Here is a 24,248-nt window from a genome sequence, read left to right on the forward strand (position 1 = left end):
TCAGGGTTACAGCACATTTAAAAACAGTACTGTAGGGATATCTCATTACTTATAGAATTCAGTGATTCATAAAGCTTCTTGAGGCACGCGCAAGACATGCTGTACTGACAGAGAACCGTTTCAGAAGTAGCGTATAGCTTGTCGCCGTAGGAGGCGACACAGTCGCAACTATACGGGTGTTCGAACTTTATTGTTTTGGTATGTCTAAGAGTGCAATCAGTTTTTCGATGAAATGTGACCTGCAGCAAGAATAAAAATACTTTGATGCAATGACCCCAACATTTTTCTCGATCTTGCAAACGTCTACATGAAAGTTTGGCTTTGCAACGCTTAGGACGATTACCCCGTTAAGTCTGTCACAAACACCACATTTGCTTTAGTCTCGGTAAATTTCATTAATGAAAGTGGATTTCTACGACTGTACTGTTAAAACATGATTTATAGATGAAGGCACGATAGTTCCTACCCTTGAACTTGAAGACAAGTTCATATTCTTTGATTTTTATAATTTCATTACACACGGTTTTCGCCTTTTACGTCAAGCTCTTACATTTTATGATTCAATTGTACGACATATTGAAATTCGCAAACAATAACCAGATAACCAGTTACTGCTAGAAGCCCAAAATGCATTTATAGATAAGTGGTATCACGGATCTTATCTAGTTAACCAGTTATTATGTTACTTATTAAGTGGAATTCGCAAACCATAACTAGTTTACCTGTTAGTGTTGTAAAGCTAAACAAGGTAATAGGTGACAGTTCTGTGCACTTTTAAACTTGTTTTTAGTATAACGATATTTATCTTACCAAAAAGGTATCGCGAATATTAACTAGATAGCTAGATAATAATCGCGAAAATTAAGTGGTTAACACGAGTCATTCCGCGAATGCTATCAGGTTATTTTACGACAGGAGTATGCCACCATAAATATATATTCTTCCCCAGAGGTATTGGACAGTGTCACACCATTGTAAGTGTTTTTAATACCATGTGAGAGTCATGGGGGAGTCATTTATAAGTAAGGTAAAATTCGAACAACAATTATAGTATATGCGTTTGAGAAAAGCATATTGATACATATTAACTAGTACAATATAAATCATGTATAATATACATCATGTATAGTATACACTACACGCAATAGTTTTTAGTCTGCCATTTCACATAGTTTTAAAATATCTATTTTGTTATTACTCTACTTTGTACTGTACTGTGCGGTACAGAAAAATCATTCGAAACTTAAATTTTCACATAGGATTCATTTCAAAATGGTTTATTCTAAACCTAAACAAGCAATTAGCATGAGAGTGATTACATTAAAAATATATATAACATTGAAATTCACCAAAATATATTTTTATTTGGACTTCAGACTATTCCGTAGTTTTTGGTATAACATTTTATAATAATAGAAAAAAACTAGACGAAAATATTCATAAAACGATCGAAGATTTCTATAAAACATTAAAACAATGGGAACACAGAAAACTTACACTCATGGGGAGCGTAATAATAGTGAAAACATATGCATTTTCAAAACTTAAATACCTATTAGCAATCTTAACATCTCCAAAATAAAATAATAAAATAATAATGGTTGGTAAGATCAAAAGATAAAGATTATAACAAAAAACTTGAAAATGGTGGACAAAAATAACAAATATTGAAAATTTATAAGGTGCTTGGTTAAAAATATATTTAGACGACAGAAACAAAAGTCAATGGAAAATATTCTTTCATTAGATGTTGATGCCTTTTGGAAATGAACTAAGTTTTGATTTTGAAATAAAGAAATGAAATAGAATTTCTAAATAAAGTTCATATAACACGTCCTTAAAGTTTTTTTTATTAACAATTGTATGATCTAAATTATACTTTACATGCAGGACTAGTTATATGTAACAATAAAATATTTGTAACATAAACCATACATTATTCTATAACAAATTGTTTGAAAAGGGCATTAAGTATCTTAAACGTATATTTCACTATAGAACAAACAATTTTTGTGACTATTACCAAGCGAGGTATCTTTACAATATAAATGGTAATGAATTCATATCATATCAGAGTCTTATTCGCTCGGTGCCAGAACAAACAAAGATGAAATTAATCAAAGATGGCGCCATCCGTCAATTGAAAATGAACAACTAGATTTGAACAAACTATACGGTAATAAATACAAATCAACAATGTGTACTTTTCATTATAAATTTCTAATGAGAATAAAAATACTCCATAAATTTAAACTTATCGATTGCAGTCTATGCACATTCAGTTAATTGAATGTAGAAGCAATCGAACAATAACATTGGGAATAAAATGTTGGCGGGGGTACTCCCCCTAGAAATATTTTGCAGTTTCTAGTCCAAAATGGTTAATTTTGGGCGTATTTTATTACTTTTTACTCCTGTTTTGAAATAAAAAGTAAACTTGGACGAGTTTCGGGATGCGCCTCCCCTCTGGAACCGCTAATGATTAGATAGAATTACTGGAAATAGTTAGTTCAAACACACACACAAATTTTTGTTACTTCCTTATTATATTAATGTAAGTTTATATTAATTCAGCAAAGTGTTACAATAAAAAAATATAGTCTGATGCTTATTTTGTTTGATGATTATAAATGATTATAGTTAAAAGAACAAATAATATTTAACAATGGCAAAAAAGAGAACAACAAGCAAAATAGTAGTTGATTTCTAATATAACTTATTTAAAAAAAACGATATGAGTAGCCAAAACAATACACAGTCGAAAAAACCTTTTGATGTAATACAAAATAACTCACGATAAAAAGAAAAAAAAGTTTGTGTTCACTAGCCGAACAATGATGTTTAAACTTATTGCAGTGTGAAAAGGAAAAAAAAGACTTCATCATAGCTTATCAAGGATGTAGGTGCTGATCGTGTTTCCACTCAAAAAGTTGCAACCTGGGAAATGACACACCAGAACAATTCACTAAAAGACAAGTGTTGTGTCTAAACGAAAAATACATTGCTGCATATGTTATATAAAATAAACAAAGTGTGTAACAATGGCGATATTTACTTCAGTTCGAGTACAGCTATTCCCTTCTCGATATGTCCGCTTAGACCCATGATCAGACTGTTTGTGTTCGTTACGTGGCGCAGCGACGTCACCATGCAATTTGGCGAAATCTCGAACAACCTGGTCAGTTTCTTTTGCCCATTCCTGTCAATTTGCACCACACACTTTCAGCAGGCAACAAACACATATCTAAATGATGACACACAAATTCCACATGGTTCGCTTATATCTGAATCTTTTATCGCTGATAAAATATTTCCGTCTCGGTCGAGTGTAAGGATCTTGTTAGCCATTTTATTAAGAATGAATATTTTACTTCCGTCATGGTTTAGAGCGCATTTAAGAACGTTCATGTCCCACCTTTTTGCATTCCCTGTATTGTACAACTGTTTGACCAATTGGCCAGTCTTTGTGTACTGATAGAGAGCCGCTTCAGATGAGACGTAGAGATGATTATCATTGTGAGCGACACTGAGGCATGAGTGATCAAAACGAACACTATTAGTCTGTAGAAGTTTTCCTTCAGTTACTTGGATTAAACGTAAACCCATTTCACTTGTTATAGCAACCGCCAACTTATTTATTTTCTCCAATGTTACAAATGGCTTCAGGATATTCGGGAAATTGGAGGCGTGTTACAGCTTTAAAGTTTTGAGCTAGCAAGACAATTTCGCGGTAAGGGTTTCTATTACAAACGACAAGATTTCCGTTAGGCATTTCACAAACACCAGTTGTTGTGAACCCTCTTCTAAAGATGTCCATTGTTATGGACTTTTTTGAGTGAACCGTAAAAACATGATTCACATCAAATATTGCTCCAAAAGTGTTAATGGAGGAAACGGTAGTTTCTACGTTGGACCCTGGTTGAAAGACTATTTCAAAGTCTTTGGTTTTTATCATTTCCTTGCATACGATATTCGCCTCTGCCGTCAAGCTCTTACATTTTGTGAATCCAACGTACGAAAGAGATTCACTTTTATTGCTCTTAATCTCATCTATAAAACATTTAAGACGATCGCGCATATCGTTACACTTGTCAACATCTTTTGTCAGAATTTCAACTGACGGCGCCATTACTTTGATCATTTCTGTTATCGTTCTTTTTTCAACTGTATCCAGTTGTCCAATTATTTTTCCACGGAGAACTTTGATATCCATCAGTGCTTTATACCAAGACGTTTCAATCTTTTCTTTACTCCTTTTCCTGGACTCTCTGAATTCCTCGAGCTGGTTCCTAAGTTCTTCAACCTCGTCCGGCAGTCTATTGAACTCATCAGTTTCGCGAAATCCTAAAACAGCTAAGACAGGGATATGTACGACTGAACAGCGGCTGAAAAAATAATCGAATTGCTGTAGAAATTTAGTTTAATGGTGTCATCGTTTTCAACATTTTCAACACCATCGATGTCTTTGTGGTAGTTACATGCTGAGTAGAGTGAAAAAAGTAAGTTTAGGGACTGGTTAAGACAGTTCTCCGATTCATTTAAAAAAAGTTTAAATTCAAACTTTACCTTTACATTGACTATAACCTTAATGATAAGACTTATACCAAATCCCAAATGCCGACTATTTGAAATATTTACAACCTTTCAATAACATACCAAAACAAATGAAAAATGAACTATAAACTTCAGATATTACATTTCCGACTGAATAAAAATCATTGTTGCAGGAAGTTGGGCAGATAGACTCTAATTAATTGCTTGGAATTTATTTAAACCGTTGATATAATGGCAATACTTTGAAGAGTCCTTGCCTTCTAGTTTTTGAAATTGAATTCCTCAAACAAAATATAGGGTTGAATATAGCGTCCTTACATAACTAAACTTTCAGTCCTTTGATTTTATGAACATTTTGCAGATTCAAGATATCTTTAAAACCGTCTTGGACTGGCTAGAAATTTCCGGCATGTGACGTCTTTTTCTTTTAATATTTAAAATAGGTATTCATTTGAAAGAAAGGTTTAGCTAATATATGTCGTTTTTAGTTTTAATAATGTTTTCTTTATTTGTTCCTAGTGTTAGTACAATGATGCTTTTTATTATGAAACTATATGATCACACAGTCTGAAACCTTTTATTTTCTAAGGCAGACTGTGTGTGATCTTCATAGTTTCAGACAATAATTGCATCGTATCTTTGAAAAGTTTTTGCATTAGGTACTTTGAATTGTATTCCTCCATCTGCAGAAAGAGTTGGGATCCCTAATCATTGAAGTACTTGGGTATTACCTATTAGTTTATTATTATTTGTTTTGTAATAAAGTTTCCTCAAGTTAATGTATACTTTGATAAGATTTACCTTTTGCGTTTTTTCTTTATTTCGGATTGTTGGAAAAAGAGTGAGGTTTGTGCACTTAAACTGGTTTAAACCCCCAGTAAATTTACATTTTACTGACCGTTCCAAGGCGGTACCTAACACTCCTTGATAAACATACCTAGTTGTTTTTTATATATAGTATGTATGCAATGTGCTGTTTGTGGAGTTTTGTGCTGTTCTTCCATATTTCTTCTTGGTGATTTTTTTGTTTTTTATGTTCTATGTCTTTGGCGTTTACCCAGTGCCATTAAATCGGGTTTATGTTTAAACTTTTTGCTACTGAGCTTGTTTCTGTAGTTTTTCGCATACATATTGAAGTGTAGTTTTGCAATAGTTAAAAGTTAAATGTATCTGCCAACATCTGTAACAGGCTGTTCAATCAAGGCTGATCATTATTTATGCCAATTTCTACCCAAACGTCGCCATCTCATTGACTCATGTGAGCTGGATACATTGATGGGATAAAAAAATAGCAATCCATGTAATACATATAAGAACCCGTTTGTTTGGATTTCTATCTGCCCTTTGAATTGTTTGAACACATTTATGTTTTCGTAAATGTATATTTTTAGTAATGGGACGAGTTTACTAGAATACGAGTTTCCGTTTTTTAAACTAGTTTATATATGCGTAACTTCACATTTGTCCACACATTTATTTATTATTACAAAACGAAAAAAAGAAGTATCATCAATATGATGTTCTTAACATTTTTTTTTTTGACAGAATGACCGTGACCTAATGCTGACGTTCAAGGGCAACGTGAAGACGTATTGGCTTGAGTGCAAGGAAGGGTACGCTCCGCCGGATTACAACGAATACTTCATAGACCCCGAAAGTCTGATTGATTCCAAGACGCCCTACTAATCGAATAGTTTACTTTTCCCAGCTTGTTTACAAGTTGAAATACTTTCTTTCATAGGGACACATTTGTAGCGAAAGGCTTAAGTCCTGCAATAATATGAATGGGTGTCTACTCTATTCAGTAATCAGTTTTGGGACTTTTAATGCTACCTATTATCTTAAACAAAATTTCCTCATCAAAAGGGCACTAGCATTTGTTCTTTGATAGGCTCGAACTGTGGTCACTAGAAACACAGAGATTACAGCACAGTTGATAATGTCTTCACTGTGAAACTGTTATGCCTTGTTGCAGCAACACTAACAACAATATTAACATCAACAAGAAAAACAACAACATAAACAACAGCAGCAGCAACAACAACAAAATAAATTATCGTGTTAGCGCTCTTGAACACAAACACAAATACAAAGGCATTTTTAATATTGTGAAGTTCTTACAGGGTCTTTACTGATAATTTCAAATATCACAAACATGACATGCAGAAACTACATCATCTTATTGATGTAATATACAAGCATTTAATATCCATTTGTATATGAACATACTGCAAAGTATTAATTGTTTTATACAAACAGGTAATTCGGCTTAAACAGTTGTATGCTTGTTTTCTGTTTTAGCCCCCAAGGTAGGTAGGTCGGAAAATCTTAATGAAATATATGGGAACTGAATATCTATAACATGAAATTAAGTCATATAAAAAGACGATTAAAAATACGAATACATAATTTAAAATAAATATATCATATAATAGTAAATATATTTGTAATGTATGATTCATAAAATGTTCCTGCAATAAAAAAAAATTCTTTTGAAATTACAATTAGGCATTGCAATTTTATTTTAAGCATACTATCATTATGAAATGTATTTTTGTTTTCTTTTTATATTGTATGGTTTGTCTGTGATATGTAATTTGTAGAGCAATTTTAAAGATAAAGTTTGATGTATTTTGGCACTCCATATCGGTGAAACAGTAAATGAGATTTTTAGCAACATATGTACATGAATGAAATTCATGCTAACGCCTCGGTCCATAAACACCTTCGGGGGCTGACTGGTCGGTCCTTATAATGCCATATGGCCCTCAGTGGTATGTTATATTTCTTAAATACAATGCTAGTATATCTATTTTATTTATATTATCTTTTCGGTTGATTTTTGCGTGTGTTTAAAGAAAGTTATATTGTGTCAAATGCATTGATGGCGCCAGCGTTCCCAAGTACACAACTTTTTGAAACGCGCTGGATTAGCGAAGGGGAATATATTCAGTGAAAAATAACTGTAAATCACGCGTTTCTCTATGTTTTACGCCAAGCGTTTGATATCTGATTTTATTTTCAAAATGCAAATTTCAAGAAATTTCTTTAAATGAGAAAATCTAAAGAATCGGTCCTATTTTTGGAATATAGGTAATATACTTTTTTTTCTTTATGAACAATGTTGACTGTTTTATAAAAAATCCTAGAGAGTAGCATATGCATCACTCATGTTCTCTCTAATGTCATGAATATGTTATGGTAAGTAACAATACTCCTAGAACACTGACAGTCATAAGTAATAACGAAAAATATGAACTCTTATCTGACAAAGCCATTTTCTTAAACTGAAATTGAAATGTTTTAACATATAGGCCGGTGTTCCATGTGAACAATGCCCTCGGAATCATGCTGTGAACGATTTCCGCTAATTGATGATACATCAGAGTCAAACAGATGTTGTTTTTTAACATCAGCCTAAGCATACTTATGTTATTATTAATATTAATAATTTATAACGGTAACTGTAGAAACAATTACTAATAATGATATAAAATCATCTGATAATTTCTAACAAGAAATTCCACCTACTTGCTTAAATTATTTGTGGAAACATGGTTTGTGTTTTGAAATAAAATTGTGTGAGACATATGCAGACTTTGGATATGGGAAGCGTGTGCATGGAATACTGACCTTACATTCAAATAAATCCCCGTTTGTTTTGTAACAAAGATCATACCTCAGTGCTTTCAGCGCTTTGAATGAAAATAGTTCCGGTACAAATGCATTACTGATTATGTTGTATATTTAAGACAAAGCATGCAGATGTAGTTTTGACAAAGACAGATATTACATTAACTGCTCAATTGTATATCGTGTGTATTGTAACAAATTTTTAATGCAGAAATAAAGTGATCATTGAGAAATGATGTTTTGTTTTGGTTTGTTTTTAAAAAAGATACAAAACTACAATTGAACCCCGTTGGGTCGAACATATATAGACAGTAAACTAGGTGTTTTAAAATCATATGTGCAGTTTTATAATAACACACTTTTCCTTTATATACGAACACCCTTATTTAATGGTATTCAGTAAAAATAAAACAAAAAAAAGATAGCAGCAGTACATATTCTATCAAAGGTTAAACACTATCTATCTTTCATAGACCATCTATACGAAACGAAATTAAAAATGGTCTTAGGGAAATATTTATTTTAATATATACACTTCAATGTTTTAAGCAAATATTCTGACATAAAACGCTATTATAAAAAAATGAAATCAAATAAAGAAGTATCGGAAACGAGATGTTTCAATCTCTGGTTGTTTTAAGTACAAGAATTCTATATCCCCGCAAACGACTTTTGCAGAAAAGTATGACAGATCATCTTTTAAGGGTAAACACAACGAGAAAATGTGGATTTACCTTTTTTGCAAATTACTTATAATCAAACATCGGCTGTACTTTATATCTGAATATTTTATACCCGTTATTTCAAAGAACCCTTGAAAATTAACATTTTTGAACTAGAACCCTCCAAAACAATCGCCAAGTTTACTTTTGATTTCAATATAGGAGAAAAAGAGTCAAGAAAAACGTCATAAATGCACAATGTGGATTTACTTTATTTACTGGTATCAATCTTTGTACCATATATCTGAATACCCGTTATTTCAAAGAACGCTTGAAAAACAGCATTTTTGAACTAGTATTTTAAGGTAAGGTTTTGAATTTATTTTCATTATTTGACAGCTGTTTTGTTATCTAGCCCGGTAAGGTTGTTGGTGATTGAATGCCTATTTATCCGTAGACAATGTAATCTGATGTTTACTTTTTAGAGACAATAGAGGATTGATCATAACCGTATTTGTTGTATCTTGAATGGTTTAAGGCCAATTCCTAGGTATATATAATATTTAAGCATGACACTATTTTCAAGCCATTCATTTACAATACACATGAGATATTAACAAAATGTAACTTTTAAACTGTTAGCTATAAGCAGTTCAACAATTAGTTTAAATAAAAAAATGATACTATTAAATATTGATCATAAAAATAAATGTTATCAATTGGAAATAAAAATACAATGGAATACAAATGAAACTACAGGGACGAGCCCAGCAGCCATTCATTTCACTAAACTATAAAGGTTGTTTAACGTGCACAATATAGGGTTGAAGTTAAAATATCTTTAAACGGCGATCAATTTGTAAACAAGGTTATGAAGAGTGTATAAGAAAGCAGTATAAACTTAAAATGTGCATATTTTTAATTAAATATCAAAAGTGTTTAAAGAATTGATGAAGTCGAAAAAGGTTTACTTTTTACACAATTTCTTTTCTCAATCATATGAATGAGTTATATTGTTGGTTTAACAGGAGCGTTATTACTTATGTATATATATATATATATATTATATATATATATATATATATATATATATATATATATATATATATATATATATATATTATATATATATATATATATATACTCAGTATTTAATATAGTATATTTTATTGTTAAAGCAACCTATTTGCACAACTAAATGAGTAGACATCATGGTATTCACAATGGCATTAATCTGACTTATCTGAATGATGAAAAGCATTGAAGTTATATTGTTTTGTCTCTAGAGTGTCAGAACTAATATTTAACAGCTAACTTATATACTTACCAGTTTATTATTCAGAAGTTTTCAGTTCAGCAGATGTAACCAGACTCTCCGCGTGCGATTTTTAATAGTCAACTTTATTTAAGTGTACTGTCTAAATAAATAAGTACACAATAGAAATACATTCAGGGAATATACTATGTACCAATGTTAACGCTCATTTCAGTTTGAGCACCGTGACTTGCTTATTATTCACTCCATTATGACCATCGATGAGACTGTATTGTTTTGTACATAGCATAATGATACCGGCTTCTGAGAGTGTAATAACTTGGCCTACTTGATTAGTTCATTTTGTCCATTCCTGTCTATTTGCAGCACGATATCGGAGCATGCAACAAACACATACCCAAATGTTGACACACAAATACCGTACAATTCCGTTATGGTGGCGTCTTTTACCACTGATAAGATACTGCCGTGTTGGTCGAGCGTGACGATCTGGCTATCAATATTATCAAGAATGAAGATTCTACTGCCGTCAGCATTTACAGCGCATTTACTAACAATTGTGTCACGGTATTTTCTAATGGCATTACTCAAAGACTTCTCCGGTTCGTAAAGCTTTTTAACATACTTTCCTGACATGTTGTACTGCAAGAGGGTCGTTCCAGTAGTGACGTATAGTTTGCCGTCGCTGTGAGCGACATCGTAGCAATAAAATATATTTTTAAATTTTATCTTTTTGAACTCTAGAAGTTTACCTTCATTTATTTTGATGAAACATAACCCCTACCTAATAGAGACCGCAATGACCACTTGATTTACTTCTAGTTTGAAAACGTCTACAGGAAAATCAGAAAAATTCAGGCGTGCAATAATTTCATAAGTTTGAGCTAGTAATACTACTGCAGGATTTGGCTCACCAACACAAAGGACAATTTCCCCGCTAGGTAAATCACAAGCACCAGTTATTTTGCACTCTTTGTAAGATTTATCTATTGCAATGGGCTGCTCCGACTGTAGTTTAAAAACGTGATTTGCATCGAATATATCTCCAAATGTGTCGATGGAAAATAAGATATTTTCTATTCTAGACCCTGTTTTTAAGAATAATTCATGGTCCATGAATTTTGTCATTTCATTGCATATTTCATTGGCCTCTAACATTAGCATCTTACATTTTGTGAATCCAATATACGAAAGAGATTCACTTTTAATGCCTTTTGTTTTAACCTCGTCTATTAAAGTTTGCAAACGATCACTCGTAGCATTGCATATGCCAATGTCACTTGAAAGAGCTTTATCTATTGATTGTACCATTTAATCCAATTCTTGAAGTGTTCTGCCTTCAATTCTATCTATAATTCCATTAATCCTTTCGCGAAAAACTTTGACATCCTCAAGTACTTTATTACGAGATAGTTCAAGCCTTTGTTTACTGTTCTCCCTTGACTCCTCAAATTGGCGGAGATGATTCCTTAATTTTCCTACCTCCTCAAGGCAGTTTCTGAAACTCCTTGTTTTTCGCGGAATCCTCTCGCTAAGACTGGGATATGCATTACTTCGTAGCAGTCACTGAAATATATCGAAATAGGCACAACGTTAAAAAGAGTATTTTTTCGATCAGAACCTTGATTTCAGGAACTGTTTTTTTTTTGGTTTCTATTCAACGAAGTCGTAAATTAATGAGTTAAATGGTGGAGAAAATGTAGAGGCACAGATGAATTATAGAAAATAAATGATGTTAACATACTACCATTTTTAAAGTACTGAACTATTATTGAATATATAATATTTAAAAAAAGAGATATTAAGTAATAATTAGATGACATAAAGTGAATTCTTAATTATTAAGAATGGGCGGAGTGAGCGAAGTGAACGAGTCCTTCTTTATTATTAAGAATTCATTTCATGTCATCTAAATGACTTAAAATACAACCTCACTGGCTGATACATTGTCAACGCAGAATCTAACGCAAGGAGTGTGTATCGAATGATTGGCTTTGGTCGGATTTTTTAACACGCGCGAAAGTTGAAATTCTTAATGATTAAGTCTACTACTTTATGGTTGCCTGTCTGCAATCTCATTGGCTGAAAATGTAGTTTGTATTCTAAACAGTATTACACATTGTTATATCAATTTCTTCGGACAGTCATTTTTCAAATAGTCAAATACGAACAACACTTATAATATATGCGTCAGAGAAAAATGAATGCATTTATTCACAATTGTTTATTTATAAACATTAACTAGTACGCTATACTTAATGTATTACATGCATTACAAGGAAGTGTTTTCAACGATTCTGTCTGATCATAACATCTCCTATTTCACAGAGTTTCGGAAAATCATCTTTATTATTCGTATTAAACAATTTCTTAAGTGTACATATTTGAATTTCTGTAAATATTTTTATATGGTTCAATATAAAGACAAATACATCTGATAGTAATACAGTGTCGGTCATTAAAGGCCCACAATATAGGTTAATGCATTTTTTATTTTAATGCATTAAAATGTCCTGTTGAAAAAAGCCAAAACATCGCTTATATGTTTTAGTCTGTACACAAACTATATGCGTTTTTGTTTTTATCATTAAAGTCAAATGAGTTAAACATGATAATTCATTAAAACAAAATATTTATGATTAAAACTGTATTGTGCGCCTATAAAATGAAACCCATTGGCTACAAATGGCTTCATGACTTCATTAGATTACACTGAATTCTTCATACTCGACTGATACAATATGTGAATGGAGTTTAATAAATGTAATATTATTTGTTATACAGTTCAAATACTGAATGTTCAACCAGGCTGTAAGATTTCGAAATACATTAAACAAACTCAAACAAAGTACAGACCGAAAATTGATTAACACTTAATTAAATGTAATAAATGCTGTTCTCATAATTGCAATGTTTTAAAACTTAACACATTTGATAGAATTGTTACATCAATCTCGCTCATGATATATTTGAACATACTATTTATTATTCGTTTTTTTAAGTGGGGACATCTTAGGAGTCAATGGATTTATCTACAAATCAAAGACAAATGACGTAAATAATTGGTATTGCTTTTTTGAGTGTATAATTATAAAACAAAAGGATTAAATAAATTTTGTCAATTGCAACACTGCACATGAACAAATAGAATAAACATAATTAAAATAACATGACATGTGGTTGCAAAGAATGCAGTCCGCAATAATTAACAATCAACAACGCTATTTGTACTCTCTGGAGCTTCAACACGAGTAAATGATAACATCTCTAAAGTTAAATCCGCAGGTAAGGATAGAATCTCTTACACATCATCATTGATATCTTTGGTCTTTACTTTTTGTGAACAGCGCGATTAAACTATAACAGGCATATTTCCATTCCCTGAATCTATAAATAAGTGTATATAGAAAACTAAGGTAAGGTAAACAAAGTAGCCATTAAAAGGCACCGTCGATTTTTCAGATTCTCCTTATAATTGTGTATGTTGATAACTGCTCGACAATGTTGCAATGAAAAGAGAGCGAATTGTGTGAAAGAATAAAGGAAAAAGCTGAAAAAGCTGAAAGCAAAACTAAATATCAATTATATCTGATTGATAAACTATCAATCTATTTTTTTTATTTAAACCACTAGAATTGATATTCAATGCGATCTCAATGCAGGTTGTAAACAAAGTACGATTTGAGATTCTGTTGTTTAAGCATATAGATCAACTGGGTCTTTCACGCGCCAAAACATAGTGGCCAACTTGAAGGTCATTTATTAACCGCAATTTCAGAACGTGTACAATGTCATCATTGCTTAACAAGGCGCTGATCTTGTTCCCTCACAGGTTTTGTTACACGCAAAACGACACACCAGGATTTTAAACATACCACACATCAACTGTTGTGTCTAACCAAATACTACACATTGCTGCGTCTGTTATGTAAAAACATATTGTGTATAACAATGTAATGGTAATGTTCAATTTAGTTTGAGTATCGTTAATTCCTTATTGAAGTGATTGTATTGACCCATAATCAGACTGTTTGTGGTCGCATTGTGGTACAGCGACGTCACTTTGTTTAAGGGCGAAAACTTTTCCATTATGATCAGTTTCTGTTGACCATTCCTGTCAGTTTTCCACGCGAAATTTGACACAAACATATCCGAAAGATGACACACAAATGGACCGTGGTACGCGTATCTCTGCATCTGTCAACGCTGATGATAAAATATTTTCGAGTATGATCAGACTGTTCATGGCATAACGTTTGACAGAATCTCAACAATCTTGGTCAGTTTCTTTTTATAGGCTGTAACGATATAAATGTTTATTTCAGTTTCAGTACGTGTATTCCCTGTTCGTTATATCCGTTTTGACAAATGATCAGACTGTTTGTGTTCTTTATATGGCACAGAGGTGACACCAGCGTATTGTACCACGAAGTCTCGAACATCTTGGCCGGTTTCTTTTGCCAATTCCTACCAATTTGCCACACGGACTTTGAACAGGCGACAAACACATATCAAAATGATGAAACACAAATTCCACATGGTTCTCTTATCTCTGCATCTTTAAACACTGATAAGATATTGCCTTCTAGGTCAAGTATAAGGACCTTGCTATCCGTTTTACTTAGGACGTAGATTTGACTTCCGTCATGGTTTACAGCGCATTTAAAAACTCTGTTGCTATAACAATATGCATTCACAGTCTTGTCTTCGTACAACTGTTTGACCAATTGGCCAGACTTTGTGTACTGATAGAGAGCCGCTTCAGACGTGACGTAAATCTGGCTGTCATAGTAAGCGACACTAAGGCATGAGTGATCGAAGTTTATTTGTGTAGTCTTTTGGAGTTTTCCTTTAGTTAATTGGATTAAATTTACACCCGGTTGAGATCTGAATCTCCCCCTGCTTGTAGCAACTACCAAATCATTTCCTCCAATGTAGCAAATGTCTTCAGGATATTCAGGAACGTCGAGGCGTGTCCTAACTTTGAAGTTTTGGTCTAGCATCACCACTTCGCACGTTGGCTCTCTAATACTCAGGAAAATCATCCCGTTAGGCTCTTCAAACACACCAGTTATTTTGTACTTGTTGTTAGATTCGTCGATTTTAGTGGAGTCTTTAGATTGTACAGTAAACACATGATTTGCATCAAATATATCCCCAAAAGTGTCAATTGAGGAAACGGTAGTTTCTACGTTTGACCCTGTTTGAAAGACTAATTCATAGTCCTTGGTTGTTATCATTTTCTTGCATACGGTTTTCGCCTCGGACATTAAGCCCTTACATTTTGTGAATCCAACGTATGAAAGAGATTCACTTTTAATGGTCTTTGTTTTTATCTCATCTATTAAATGTTTCAGACGATCACGCATATCGTTACACTTTCAACATCTTAAGTCAGATTTGTAGTTAACGGCGCCATGATTCTGTTCATTTCTTTTATTGTTCTTTCTTCTATTAATTCCAGAATTTCATGATTTTTTTCACGTAGAACCTTGATATCGTCCAGCACTTTATCCCGAGACTTCTCTTTACTCTTCTCTCGTGTCTCTCTAAACTCCTGGAGCTGGTTCCGTAGTTTTTCAACCTCGTATGGCAGTTTTTTTAAACGTCTCAGTTTTGCGGAATCCTCTAGCTAAGACTGGAATATGCTTGACGACCGAACAGTTCGAATCCGTAAAAATAGATTTAAGGTATCCCTTAAAAGTATTTTTATAACTTTGATCCTTAGTGTATACTCAATTTAGTTCGTGAATTAGGAACCCAGCCCAAAGATATAGAGGATATTTTTTATTTCAGTGTAAGAACGTATTATATTTCACGAGTGTCATAGAAAAACATATTTTCACGAGTGGCAAAGCCACGAGTGAAAATATAGTTTTTCTATGATCACGAGTAAAATTAAACACGTTCTTACACTGAAATAAAGAAATATTCTGTTTCTTTCATGCTTATTTTCCGAGTTTCATAGTATTTTAATTTATTTTCTTAATTAACCCCTTTTTTTGAAGAGGGTATTTTTTACGCCGTAACCCTTGGGGCGCCCCTCACGTAAATTGTATTTATATAATAGCAAATGACGTAGCTGTCAATTTTAAATTTGCGGTTTGTTGAGAAAAAGTTATCTGTTATTCTTTTTTATAGCTAATTATTCGCTCGTTTTTTTAGTGCGAGGATTTTATGAACAGTGATTAATTAATTAATTAAAAAAGTTTTATTAGTGCATCTTTGTTCCCAAAACACATTTATTTTAAGCGAGGCACGAATACATAACCAAATTACTACGCCGCCATTTATTGAATTAAAATTTGAAAGGTCGAATGTGTTAGCAAAACAATTACGGATAATCATTGGATATAAAACATATTTCTTAGTTTTAAAGTGTGTTTCATGATACATGTATATTCAGTCAGCTTACTGTCAGAGACCGGTCTGTTTTGTTTGAAGACAGGTCGATTTCCAGGTAATAATGAGGACCCACTACTTTGTTTACAAATTTTGAGGCATAGGTGGGGAAAAAAAATACCTGTAAATTGGTGTGTAAATTTTCCGGGAAGTTCGTATTACGTATTACAACGACAAACAGTTCAAAATACATTTGAACGATGATATAACATTCTATTTATGTTCAAACAGTTGTTTTCGTCTGTAATTTGTTTGGTGTGAAAGCAAATGTTCGAACATTCAGCTTCAAAATCAAGAAAACGTTGTTCAATTGACTTAATACTTCACACAGTTTTTCAGGACCATCACACAATGAGGTTACATAACCCCATATTATCCTTAATACAAGTTATGGCCCCTGATTGACTTAGGTTAAAGTTTTAGGGCAGGTTAAAGATTTAGGGCAAATTGGGATTTTCACTTAAAACTCCAATACCATTCATTCAATTGACTTAATACTTCACACAGTTGTTCAGACCCATCACATAATGAGGTTAGATAACTCCATATTATCTTTTTTTACAAATTGTGGCCCCTGATTGACTATGGAACTTAGGTAAAATTTTTAGGGCAGGTTGGGATATTTATTAATTACTTCTATACCCTTCATTCAATTGACTTAATACTTCACACAATTGTTCAGGACAATTACCCAATGAGGTTACATAACTCCATTTTCTTAATACAAGTTATGGCCCCTGACTGACTTAGGTTAAAGTTAGGCAAGTAAAAGTTAAGGGCAAGTTGGGATTTTAATAAAAAAAACTTCTATACCGTTTATTCAATGCACTTAATAAAATTCAAAAATTATTTACGACCATCTGAAAACAAGAAACATAACTCTATGTTAACCCTAAATACAAATTATGGCCCTTGATTTTTTATATATTTTTATTTCTTTTGAAAAAGCATATTTGTATATTCTTAAACACATTTTCATAATGGGAAATTAAGTTATTTGAATGACTTGCGTCATTGTTCGGGCGGGCTGGTGAGAGGGCAGCATCAAAGTCACCTTAAGTATCGAATAATTTTAGTTATGTTTGACATAAAGAGTCCAAACTTTGTAATATTACATCGTTATTGTATTCACTTCTAAGTCAAAGCGGCGTAGTCGAGCGCGCTGTCTTACGACGGCTCTTGTTCTAATAAACGGTAAGTTGTTAATCTGCAAATATATCTTTATTTAAATTAATATAACATTTCTTGAAATTTCAAATTATTTATTTGCCAACATTTTCAGGTTTAAATTGAAGTGTTTTGTTTTGATCAAGGGGAAGTAACTACAATGGTTTTTTAGACGTTGTTCTGAAAGTTGATATTTTCACTCCTTATATTGCAGTGAAAATAACAAATTAATATTTTCACTGTTGTTATTTCACTGATAAAACTCCATATTTCATCAGAAAGCATAAAAGAAAAGCTTGTTCTATGTGAACTCCATTAACTTATTGTTCATTTTTCATGCTCGGTGACCATTGGTACCAATGGCAAGGTATTTGCTTACTGATTGCTAATATGTAAAATAAATTACCGAAAACACATCATACAAAATAATGCATGCAGTTCGTTTAATCACACTTTATTTAAACTGAAATCAGACGTTTATGACAAATCTTGAAATCTCTAACGGCATATTAAAAATATCTGCACACAAAATCCTTTCAACTGATTCGAAAACAATGTGGGGTCACAAGACATCCAAACGGCACACACTTATTGGTCGGAAAAGTTGTTATATTCATTAGAGAAACAATATTTCTTGATTTTGCCGTATACCTATTACCACTAGTACCTCAATAGATAAATCAGAACTTAAAACGAATTACCTGTGGTTATTAGCAACACATAGATGACAGCAAAGTTCATCATGGCCGCCACAATACAACTCTAGTGCCTTGTTGGGGTGCTTTTTGCATCGTTCTAAATCTTCAACTACACTTTGAATAGGCGCCTGCAACCATTGCCTACTGTCTTCGCGTCCCAAAACGACGTGTCTTTTGCGTATCTTCTTGTGCCATTGTTCACATTCGTTGCAGTAAAACTGGGCACATTCTCCGCAAAAATACTGAGCCTCTTTGTTAAGTCCTTCGTCATTACAAGGGGAACATGTATAGTCGTATTCCGAATCAGAAGTTGTTTTCGAAGAAGTGTCACACAATATTTCCATTTTTATTTCTTTACAGACGTTGACACGTTTAAAGCATCTGAACAAGAACACAGTTGATGAAACTTTGTCAACAGAGAGCTATATTTATTTCATACGTGACCAATGTCAACTCAATAGATACCTGAGTTTGTTTTCAAGTTGCACAAACTACTCCTTAAATTATTCGTGTGAATGGATTATTGATTTAGCTTGTTATCTTAAAGACATCGCATTTCATATTCAATTGTCAATATCATACCACCTGAATTGATATTAAGTTTAATAATACTTTCACGAGTAAGAAAGTTATTTAATTTCAGTCCAAGATATAAAAAGTTAACTTCAATCGTCAATACATTTGTCTTGTTTAAAAGCAAGGCATGGGAAAACATCTTGCAAACACGTGATGACTAATATCCATAGGTTTTAATTTTAAATTTATTCGTTTAAACTTTTATATGGTCGGTTGTTTTACTTTAATAATGGAAACAATAAAAATAACTTCCGGTACAGTTGATTAATACTGTTATGATGTTATCATTACACGTTGTAGTGCGTGTTTCCGGGCGCTAGGATGCAATGACAGTGTTCCATTTGCCACCGGTTTAAAGAAAATAATTCATGTTTAAACGCAAGGGGAAAAATGCTTCAAAGTGCGTTAGTCATGGAGTTGTGGGTTGTTCGCCCTTGTTACCGAAAATAGTAAACGGCATCACTAAATGTTGCATTGTGTGATTCTGAAGTGCCAATCTTTGAAACGTTTTCAAATCTAAGTAATGTAAGCGATGGTCGTGAAATTCCGCCAAGGATTTTGTCCGCAGTATATCGATTTATGTTTTTTTGGATATTTTAAAATGAAAAGGTTGTTCCTGAATAAAATTAATCGGTTGCGTGGATGCGTTGGCAGTGTTATATACAATGTCTCTACCTAAAATTATACCACAAACAAGTTTTATCACAAATGAAGTTCGTACACGTCCGATTTCAGTTGAAGTAAGGGGAACTGCCTTATTTGTTGGTTTGATTCATAAAATATTACATCCAAAGGTACTTTGATCAAAGGGAAATATAACAAAAACATTTCAATAATAATAATAATAATAATAATAATAATAATAATAATAATAATAATAATAGTAAATAATAATAAATAATAATAAATAATAATAATTATAATAATATAATAATAATTATAATAATATAATTAGATATACAGGTGAGTTTTATCTTTATTAAGATGAATAAATCTCAAATAAATTTCAATTTGTCCAATAACATAACTACTTAGAAACTCTTAATCTTCATTTTCAAAATCAAACAATTCAAAACCAAACCAAAATTTGACGCATACATTTTCATGCATTCATAAAACAAGTAAATTAAAAATGTTGGTTGTAAATCAAGCACTTAAGCACAACAGTCCCATACCATGATTCTCAGTGGCTGTTTTTTACGTTAAATTAAAAAGACTTTATAATTATTAGCAATCAACAAGTAAGTTCTCAATACAACCATGTACCAAACACAAGAAGCATAAAATATTATAACTCAAGCATTTTTAAATATCCATGCTATTTGGTACTGTTGTTGTTGCTGCGTACAGGTTTAGCATGCGGCATCCAAACGCCATCCGGAGTCGACGGAGCTGATCTCCGGTTTCCGTAAACATTTGTCTACAAACAAATAACGATACGTACAGTGGATCAATATTCAAATGATAATCGTTACAATACATAGGCCTATTTTCATAATCACAGGGTAAGGAATCACGTGACGTCAACGGGGTTCTCATATGGTTGTCACGGGTCAAAACCGATGTAAACAAACAAGTAAGTTACGTTAATTTTTAAAAAACGTTTTTAACAGAAAAAATATGAAAATATTGCTTTGCCTATGAAAGACTGTGCTATTTTCTGCTTCTATACGAGTGAATTATTTTCGATTTGGTTGTATTTTAACGATGCAATCATTGGCCAAAATTTCACGGCGCATTATTAAAAGTTTAAATTTTGAAATGTGATAACCTCGTTGAAGTCACGTGATTCCTCACCTTGAATGATACATGCAAATAAATATATTCACTTTGTCATATGCAGCATAAGTCATTAATTTTTCAAGGAAATGGGATGCTACCTCACTATCCACTTATTGTAAACAACTGAATGATAGTAGCAGTTACTTGACTTGTCAACATGTGGCATTTCAAAGATTGGTCTTTGTGTTACTGATCTTCTGGAGGAGAAGTCAACAGGCGTATACAATTTCATTTCCATTCATGAGCATATTAAGGAGAAATGGTGTATAGCTATCTAAGCTTGAGGCAAACTGAGAAGCACTCATCCCATGTATTGTTCAAGATTTTCTTTTAAAATTATGTCAAATACTTAAACCTTTGCTTTCAACAAACAAACTCAGTCAAAAAGGATCATCTATTAATGACAACTGTGATAGCTTTATTTTTCAGCAAGACCTTGGTATATTATGTATAATGATGAACGTTGATTGATATATTTATTTATAATTAAACAAACAGTTCAAATGCGAGTATATGTACAGAATAGTTAGTGTTTTTTTAAAGTAAACTGTAGCGATGGTTGAAACCTCTTCCAAACCGGGATAGGATCATCTTCTCTGAAATGATACAGAACATTCCAGTCACATTTTAGCAAACGAAATGGCCTCATAAAAGTGAAATGTATTTATAAAATGGACCTTAGTCAATGGCAACGTTCAGTATTCACATTGAAAAATTGTTTAAATGGATGATCTATTAAAACGTTAGTTGTAATGACGTGACTGAAATATCAAGTACCATTTCAGGGAGATGTAAATCATTTCAACTCAAATTGTACACTTATGTCATACCTAAAAGTGTATACTTAAGTAACTACAAAATATTTACAGATGACCACGACTTACATATGATATTTGTCCATCCGGTCTATGCGATACAATCGCTGGTCGGCAACACCAACAGCCAATGTGATCGGTGTCGTCCGTTGGCCTACGCAGTGCCCCTACCCCCAAAATGTTTCCAGTCCAGCATCTGCAATATAAGAAATTAATTCATAAATCGGAGGAGAGGCATGATTTTGCGATGGAAATATATAGAAAGGACACCGCTCCCCCCAAAAAAAGAAAACACACAAAACAACATGAGCATCGTTAGGACTGTTTAAAACGGTAGTTGGAGAGGGGTAATAGTAAAAATATAAAGTATAAAGGGGTAAAAATATTTCAGTTAAAATGATTGGCGTTGCGCATGTCATTTTAAACATGTGTACCAAGTGTCGTGTGAATATATGGAACGGTCTTTCAATTTAAACCAAAAACTAGTTTTTTTGTTCTAAATCTCCGTTTCAAACGACATCGAAGCACCAAATACTATGCAGACGTTCGTAAAACAGCCGTGTTTAGAAGTGAATGTTTCGTATTGATCAAATTACGCGCAAAAATAATGGAATAACATACCCGCACATTCTCATACAACAGAGCGTCAAGCAAGTGAGGAGCAACAATGCCGCAGCCACCGCTGTGATACCAAGCACAACCTGCAGCCATACCGGAACTGCAATAATAATGGTAAAATTGTGGATACACACGGTAGGTGAGGCCGATGGAACAATAACTATAATTACGTCTTCATTAAACTGAGAGTCAGACCCAACAAAGGCAATGTGTGACAAATGGTATCACCTGACCACAGCCTGTCCGAGGCGGCAGATCCAAATAGTCATGAATTACTTGAGTAGTATGAAAAATACATATATTTTGAAGCTGAATCAACACAAAGCGGTCATAACAAAGCTCAAATTGCACTAAGTTTATTATGTAAAACATCATTCCACGAAATATGATGTTGTTCCTTTCTGTAGCTTTTCATGGATCGAATTGTATTTTTTAACTTTGGCATTTTACTTATTTAGAAAGTGAAGAAAATCTGTATAGGCACTCGGTATGATAGAACACCATTTATGAATAAGAACAAAACCTTGAGGCGTTGAATGAAATTCGTTTGATTTGGTGAAACATGTGTCCATCATAAACTAAATACTTACTGTCATTTGTGTACATAACAATTTGTGGTCCAGTTGCATTAGTCGCCATTTTGATATGTTTAAACACTTTCCCCCTAATAATCCACTTAGTTTTCACAAAATGGAAAGAAAAATAATTACATCATATGTCTTGTATATTTTAAAATGTCGAATTAGTATCACATATGTTTAATTACATAATTATTCTCAAAAATGATTCAGATGATTATCTACACGTTACAATTCAAGTTAAGAATTAATTTGGCAACTGCGAAACAAATGAACGGCTTCTTAAAACACACTTGAAAAACAATTAATGAAGATATCATGAATAGTATCTAATCAGGGAGAACACATAAATAAACATTCTCAAAAGCCCCATAGTGAATAACGTTTTGTTCATTTCAAGATAAACTGGAATTTAATGGAATCGCGTCGGAAATAAGCTGATCCTAGTTGCATGTCAACATGTTCTCTAGATTTTGAATCAGAGTTATAAGTATGTTTAGATTAAACAAAATTTAGTTTAGTGTTCACGCTTATGACTCCACCAATGTGCTTACATGTGTGCTTTTGTATGTTAGAAAGCTTCTAAAGAAAATTCCATTCAGTAGTTAATGTCGATTTTACTGTTAAGCAAAGCCAAAATAGCATTTTTTATTTGATTTCAATTCAAAAAATGTATTAACGTAGTTACAATAAAAACAATTCAATCCATGACATTTATTGTTTTTAATAACCATAGTGCTCAGATAAAATAAAACGATATATAACCCATTCTTACTGAAAATAAAACAAAACTCGCATTTTACCCTATATACAATGATATAAGTTGTTATATACCGATGAATATGTTTTTTTTATAATGATAGACGATAATAAAGAAAAATAAATAGAATAAAATACTTACTGTCATTTGTGTATAGGTAAATCAAAGGAGATGGACTAGGTGTAGATGCCATTTTCACGTTAACAGAATGCGCGTTTTTTATATTGTCCCTTTTTTGCTTTTTTCTCTAATAAAACTATAACTTGAATTTAAAATCCATTCTCTCGATTTGTATGTGCTTTATTAAGTTTAAGAAATCCCTTTAAAAAACTCGTTCAATATTATTTATAAGGTACCATAAAATTAAGTCTTAGAGTGATATAAGCAGTGTGATTAAGCTTTAGCATGTACTGTTAAATGAAAATGCCGTGAAAATATCTTTGAAAAGGTTTATTTGAATATACATGTAAATGTATGAATAACGACTTGAACCCTCTGATATGTCATGAAATGTATCTTATCTAAGAATACAGTCAACAGAACATTATCAACGAGTAAATAAGTAAATAGCTATGTCCGGTTACATTTCGTCAACTGATAGTCAAGCAAGGTAAAACCTTCCTGTCCGGCTTGGAGACTATCAACTTAATATATAAATTATAGAGATCGATCGTTGACTTTTCGTCCTTATCGAAAGCTCGATCTTTTCAGCTGAAAGGACTTCCTT

General features: G+C 32.6%; 1 protein-coding gene and 1 long non-coding RNA gene across 3 annotated transcripts; both read right to left on the reverse strand.

Annotated features, from left to right (window-relative positions):
- Positions 1-1,901: 1,901 nt before the first annotated feature.
- Positions 1,902-19,225, reverse strand: LOC128218152 (uncharacterized). Its single transcript, XR_008258332.1, has 3 exons — positions 18,396-19,225; positions 10,177-11,691; positions 1,902-4,385 (listed from the first exon to the last, which is right to left on the reverse strand). It is a non-coding gene; the product is annotated as an uncharacterized LOC128218152 (long non-coding RNA).
- A 765-nt stretch (positions 19,226-19,990) lies between these two features.
- LOC128216508 (uncharacterized) lies at positions 19,991-23,949 on the reverse strand. 2 transcript variants are annotated; one of them, XM_052923088.1, is made up of 4 exons: positions 23,663-23,949; positions 22,187-22,283; positions 21,635-21,761; positions 19,991-20,388 (listed from the first exon to the last, which is right to left on the reverse strand). In XM_052923088.1, the coding sequence occupies exons 1-4, from the start codon at positions 23,712-23,714 to the stop codon at positions 20,287-20,289; spliced, it is 378 nt and encodes a 125-aa protein (XP_052779048.1). In that variant the 5' UTR covers positions 23,715-23,949; the 3' UTR covers positions 19,991-20,286. The 2 variants fall into 2 exon arrangements, with proteins under 2 accessions (XP_052779048.1, XP_052779049.1); XM_052923089.1 differs by lacking the exon at positions 23,663-23,949 and adding an exon at positions 22,774-23,000.
- Positions 23,950-24,248: the final 299 nt, after the last annotated feature.

The sequence above is a fragment of the Mya arenaria genome, chromosome 14 (genome assembly GCF_026914265.1).
Source record: "Mya arenaria isolate MELC-2E11 chromosome 14, ASM2691426v1".
NCBI lineage: Eukaryota > Metazoa > Mollusca > Bivalvia > Myida > Myidae > Mya > Mya arenaria.

Coding starts and splice junctions, on each gene's coding strand:
- LOC128216508 (XM_052923088.1), bottom strand. CDS start 23,714: ATGGCATCTACACCTAGTCCATCTCCTTTGATTTACCTATACACAAAT. Junction 22,284..23,662: donor TTACCTATACACAAATGACA/GTAAGTATTTTA, acceptor TTATTATTGCAG/TTCCGGTATGGCTGCAGGTT. Junction 21,762..22,186: donor TGTTGTATGAGAATGTGCGG/GTATGTTATTCC, acceptor CTTATATTGCAG/ATGCTGGACTGGAAACATTT.